The sequence below is a fragment of the Scardinius erythrophthalmus genome, assembly GCF_964197995.2.
Source record: "Scardinius erythrophthalmus genome assembly, chromosome: 7".
NCBI lineage: Eukaryota > Metazoa > Chordata > Actinopteri > Cypriniformes > Leuciscidae > Scardinius > Scardinius erythrophthalmus.
This window is the reverse complement of record NC_138227.1, coordinates 44,700,674-44,706,670: the sequence shown is the minus strand read 5'-3', so window position 1 is coordinate 44,706,670 and position 5,997 is coordinate 44,700,674. Positions and strand designations below refer to the sequence as shown.

At 38.0% G+C, this 5,997-nt stretch overlaps 1 protein-coding gene across 1 annotated transcript; it reads left to right on the top strand.

Moving 5' to 3' along the window:
• Positions 1-771: 771 nt before the first annotated feature.
• Positions 772-5,604, top strand: LOC308693851 (uncharacterized protein; the record flags this gene model as incomplete). Its single annotated transcript, XM_081370943.1, has 1 exon — positions 772-5,604. One exon carries the CDS (start codon positions 772-774, stop codon positions 3,538-3,540), a length of 2,769 nt encoding a protein of 922 aa, XP_081227069.1. The 3' UTR covers positions 3,541-5,604.
• Between the last annotated feature and the right edge of the window lie 393 nt (positions 5,605-5,997).

Genomic DNA, 5,997 nt, shown 5'->3' with positions numbered 1-5,997 from the left:
ATTTTTTTTTAAACCCAATCATCTAACTTAATTCGTTCTGCTTTGTTGACATTACCCATTTTGATTAAGGTCATTAATTTTTTGTACAACTGTTCCTTTAATCATTTAAAATATTTGTTTCTAAATTTAGTGATTTGAGATTCTCTGAAGACAATAATGCTCTATTTGAGAGAGTTTTCAATCAGGACAGAGATCTTTCGTAAAAAAATAAGGCTCTAGTTTGTTTAAGTATACGCAAACAAGGTTCTGATATTAATTTACTAGACAACCAGTTGTCATTGCAAAAAGAAGCAAATAAGCTTCCCTCCACACCGAAAAATGTAAGTATTCTTAGTTAAAACCTAAACATAAGTGACATGTCAAAGTCTGTGTGTATCCCAGATATTTCATATATGCCCAAACATTTTTTTTTTTTTTACATTTGGGGTGAAAAGTGTTTACTTCATTTTTCTTAGGCAACAAATTTCCTCACTTTTCGTAAGTATAGAGACACCTAATTATATTTTAAAAGAATGTTTCGTACTGTGCAGTGTGCATACAGTATATCTAAGTGTTTGCTCAATGCACAGGGATTTTAGCTGGCTTTAATTCTGTGTTCTCTGCCCAATGACTCAATGCTTTATTAGCCTCAGTATTACCTGCGTAACACCATTATCACTGCACTTACACTGGTGTTTCTCTTTCTTAGGAAAACTGAAGCTAAGAAAAGTCAAGAATTACAACTGGATGATTTACTCCATTTAAGTGATTACAACAGAGTGAATCTTAAAAATGTCAAAGAGAGAACGTGGTTTGTGCTTTAGTAAATACTGCAGTTTGACGTCATGGCTGCTTTACTGCTGTGTTTTCATAAATCTTGTAAATGGATACACAGTAAAGAACTGCACCGTCAGAGGGGCTTTGAAATATGCAGAAAATATAAATGTGCTTTGTAACAAGAGGTCCCTGCATTTTGTACCAAGGAATATACCGGACAAAGCCACACACTTGGATGTTTCTGACAATCTCATACAGAAGATTAAAAAGGAGTATTTCTCTCAGCTGTCTAATCTTAAAAGTCTTTCTGCACAACACAACAAGATCTGGGAAGTGGAGGAAGGTGCGTTCAGCAGTTTGGTGGCTCTTCAGGAGTTAAATCTGGCCTGCAACAAACTGACGGAGATCTTGGGAGGAATGTTTCAGAATCTGGGAAATCTCACCGTCTTGCATCTAAATGAGAACTTTATCACAAATATCAACTTCTCTGCGTTTTCACCCCTGATCAGTTTGAGAAAAGTAAATCTGACAAGAAATCATCTGAATACAATAAGCAAAGTTCAGCCGCTATTTTTATTACCACAATTACAGGAAGTGCACATTGGGTTTAACGGCTTCACCTCGTTTCAGTCCTCGGACGTGTCCAACATATCTCTGAGACTGAAAGTCCTGGATTTATCTAAAAATCCTTTGAAAGTGTTCAGTATCACTGCGGATATTTTCCCTCTCCTTGATAATTTGATCTTGGCTTTCATTTCTGAAAACATGACATGGGATGTGCAGGACAAAAGGTATCTAAAAAGTGTGCAACATCTAAATATAAGTGGAATACAAATGCCCCTGGAGAAGATCACAGATCTCCTACAGACCTTCAATTCTTTGGCCAGCCTGAGGCTTCACTCTCTGGGAGATGTAAAAGTGCGAGCTTTGATTAGGAACGTCTGTCTGATTTCGTCTTTGAGATTTCTAGGCTTGCAAAGGAACAACATTACATCCATATCAAAAGACGAGATGCAGTTCTGCACACAATTAACTGAACTAGATCTCTCCCACAACAGACTATCCAGCGTCCCTGCTATCGTCAGCAGCCTACCAGGTCTTCATCTTTTGGACCTCACCTTCAACAAAATAACGAACATAGGCTGTGTTGATTTTGCCAACTTAACCCAATTACGGACCCTTCAGATTTTCTGTAATGAAATATCTCTTATTGAGGACTTTGCTTTTAAAGATCTGAAAGCCTTAGCAACTCTACTGATTGGATCTAACAGACTCCTTCCCAACGGATATTTTAAAAAAGATCTTCATAAACTTGAGAGATTGCAACTGTCAAATAACAAGCTGGACTCTCTCCGTAGGGGAGATTTTGAGTCCTTAAAATCATTGAAGAATTTGTCTCTGCCAGACAATAAAATATTGAATATTGAAGCGGGGGCCTTCGATGGATTGACAAATTTAACCCTCCTGAATTTGCAATCAAACAAGCTCTCTCAGAGTTCAATAAAAGATTCTGTGTTCTCCAGCCTCCCAAACCTGAAAACACTTCTGTTGAACAATAACCATATTTCATATGACAATCAAGATGCTCTTGCACAACCACCCTTTCAAAATCTGGGAAAGCTAAAGACTCTGAACATTTTTAGCCAAATTAATAGAGGAATGCGCTATTTACCCCCAAACCTTTTCATGGGACTGCAGTCTTTGGAGGAACTTCAAGCAGAGAATCTTAATATAAATTCTTTACATCCAGACACATTTACGTACACTCCTTCTCTGTTGGAACTGGATCTCAGCAGGAATAATTTTATTTCACTCACAGCAACAGAATTTCTGCCACTCCGGGTCCTCAAGACACTCCACCTGTCCAAACTTGGCTTGCAATCTTTGGACTTTCTCATAAACGCAAATCTCAGTAAACTGCGTCTGTTGCATGCAAGCAAGAACTCAATATCAGTCGTTAATGAAACTTTGATCCAGTCTCTTCCAACACTGATTTACATCGATCTGCAAGCTAATTCTCTCTCATGTGACTGTAGCAATGCCTGGTTCGTCAACTGGACCATACGTAGCAATGAGACACAAGTTGACAATGGTTATGAACTTGCATGCAATTACCCAGACAAACTCAAAGGACATAAACTCCTGGATCTTGATGTAGGTTCATGTAATGTAGATGTTGGGTTTTTCTGTTTCATTTCCACAACCACACTAGTGTCACTGACCCTCCTCGGCTCTTTTCTCTTCCACTTCCTCAAATGGCAGGTTATTTATGCTTACTACCTTCTACTTGCTTTTCTCCATGATAACAAACAGCAGAGAAAGCTCAATGGTTTGCAGTACGATGCTTTTATTTCCTATAATGTTCATGATGAATTGTGGGTAATGAGGGAACTGTTACCTCAGTTGGAAGAGGAGCAGGGCTGGAAGCTGTGTCTGCATCACAGGGACTTTGAACCAGGCAAACCGATTATGGATAATATTGTTGATGGCATTTATAATAGTCGCAAAACCATCTGTGTGATTAGCCGTCACTACCTGGAAAGTGAGTGGTGTTCCAGAGAGATCCAAGTCGCTAGTTTCCGTCTCTTTGATGAGAAAAAAGATGTTCTTATCCTGGTATTCCTGGAGAATATTCCAAGTCATCAACTGTCTCCGTACTACAGAATGAAGAGACTCATCCAGAAGAAGACGTATCTCAGCTGGCCTAAACCAGGAGAGGACACCAGGGTCTTCTGGCAGAAGCTGAGAGTGGCTCTGGAAACCAAAGACACCTCGGAAGAGTAGCATCCTATTGATTTAGGGGTCATCTAGGGGTCATCTAACTGTGTCGAACTGAAGAAAATATTCTGCAACTTTGTTTAACTGCTTTTATTTTATTAAAGGTGCTGTAAGCGATCTCGGTTGGCGTAACCTCTTGTTGATGTTTGAATAATTATCAAACAAAACGGAGGCTAGCTAGACCCTCCCTCCTCCTCATCCGCGCACTAACCCCCCGAACCCCACCCCCACATCATTCTGGTCGGTTATTGGCTGGAACAGTTTGTTATGTTTCGTGCTGCGGGTCGCTCTGTTTGTTGCTCAGTTTGTTTTTGCTGCAGTTTGTGGAGCCTGTGGTGTCTGCAGAGACCGTGTTTTTTTACAGTAGCCGCTTTCCGACCAAGTAGTTCTAGGAACTGTCCACTTCTAAACAGTTCTATGAACTACTCTCCCCCAAACTCGGTTTTGCTGTTTGCGTTCGCACTGGCCAAGTGGCCATAGGAACTGGTAGGAGGGGTAAGGGAGTGACGCAAGCACGCTGACTTTTATTTTGACGGCGCGACGGACCTTTATTTTGGCGGCGCTGAGAACGCCAGAGCAAACAATGCTCGCTTTCTCTGTGTTTATTAGTTAGCGATCTGTCTAACAGTACTGTTTAATATCTTATTAGATAGAACTGATATAGAAAGTAGACAGTATATGAAAAAAGGTTATTAGCCTATGCCGTGTGGTTGATGTTCAGTGTTGCTAGCTGGGCAGATAAACATAATCATGTTTGGCTTGGTCCCCTAAAAGTTGCGTTGGATTTTCTCTTCAGCATAAAGGTTTAGAGACCCATCTATCACTGTTTTCCATGTTTGTATTAGTTTATGGAGTAAATATATAGGCTATAATCTGTGTGTTTACATTCTAGCTGTTTTAAAAATGGCGGGTGCTGGTGTTCCACGTGCGTTCAGCCAATCAGCGTACACTAACGTCACGGGTAGTTCCTATAGTGCTGGTTTAGACCCTACTCTGAAGTAGGACCTAAATTAGTTCCTACAAATGGAGTTCCTTGAACTAAAATCGTTCCTAGTTCCTGCGGTGCGAACACGCCGACATCCGGGTACTATAGCCAATAGTTCTAGGAACTGTGAAAAGGTTCCTCCGGTCGGAAAGCGGCTAGTGTGTTCAGGGGACATGCAGCTAGCGGATAGTGAGGAGATGTTTGCGGTATGTGAAAAAAAAATGTTTTGCCCCAAAAAACGCGTGTGATCGCTTATAGCACCTTTAACCGATTGATTATAATTATTTCCTCTTTTCCTAATACACCTTTATTGGTAAAACTTTATAATAACTGCACGCTATTAATCATTAGTTAAGCATTAGTAAATAGTTAATTCATCATTTATAAAGCATTAATATACATTAATAAGCAGTTTATAAATACAGTTATAAATGTGTTGTTCTTGATTTATAAGCATATCTATAATGTGTTTAATAATTGTATTTTCATACTTTATTAATGATCCATTTATCTTTTCAAAATGAAGTATTGCATTATTTACAAAGCAGTTGTTTAGGAGCTGTCAGTGATTCATAAGATCACTTATAAAGTGTAAGAAAATGATTAATCAACAATTTAAATGTACATTCATACATCTTATTATTCAGACATATTGTAATAGTTACTTAGTGTGTTAAATGATTTATTAACATGTATTTCTACTGTAATTCAGGGTTCATTCAGGTAGTTAACTATTTTGTGAGCTCATCTAAAGTGAGGACTAGTTATGCCTTGTAAAGCGTTTATAAAGGAGATTTAAAGACTCACTGATCTTCTAAACAGAAAAAGGAAACAAACACACACAGTGATACAGAACATAGATATATTTAACTGAGCCTTTAAATTTCCTTTATAAATGTTTTACAAGGCATAACTAGTCCTCACTTTAGATGAGCTCACAAAAATAGTGAACTGAGCACTACTAAATGCTTTATAACTACCTGAATTAACCCTGAATTAAAAAAAAAAAAAATCCATTAAGTGCAAGGCATTCAGACTGATAACTAACACTAACATAAAAAGTCTGTGAAACAGCTCATTTGAACACAGTGTACAATTTAAGTTTTCTTAAAGCTGCATTAAGGGACTTCAGTCTACTATTTTTTGCAGCTATACTCCATTTAGTATTATAACAACTGCCTGCAGAGGGCGCCAATAGCCTTTGATTTTTGAATGAATGAATGAATGAATGAATGAATGAATGAATGAACGAATGAATGAATTTTATTCTTTTTTTCTTTTTCTTCTTCGGAACATGATCATTAGCAACAAAACATATTTTAACAGAAAACAATAAAACTAAAAGTCTCAGCATGTTCAAAAGAAATTAAAAAAAAAACGCAAGAAGGAAGAAGCTAACTTATATTTGCCTTCCCCTTTTACACATCTAGCTTTGAAACGGCTACTGTTTACTCTTGCAAGATATCATAATTTATCCT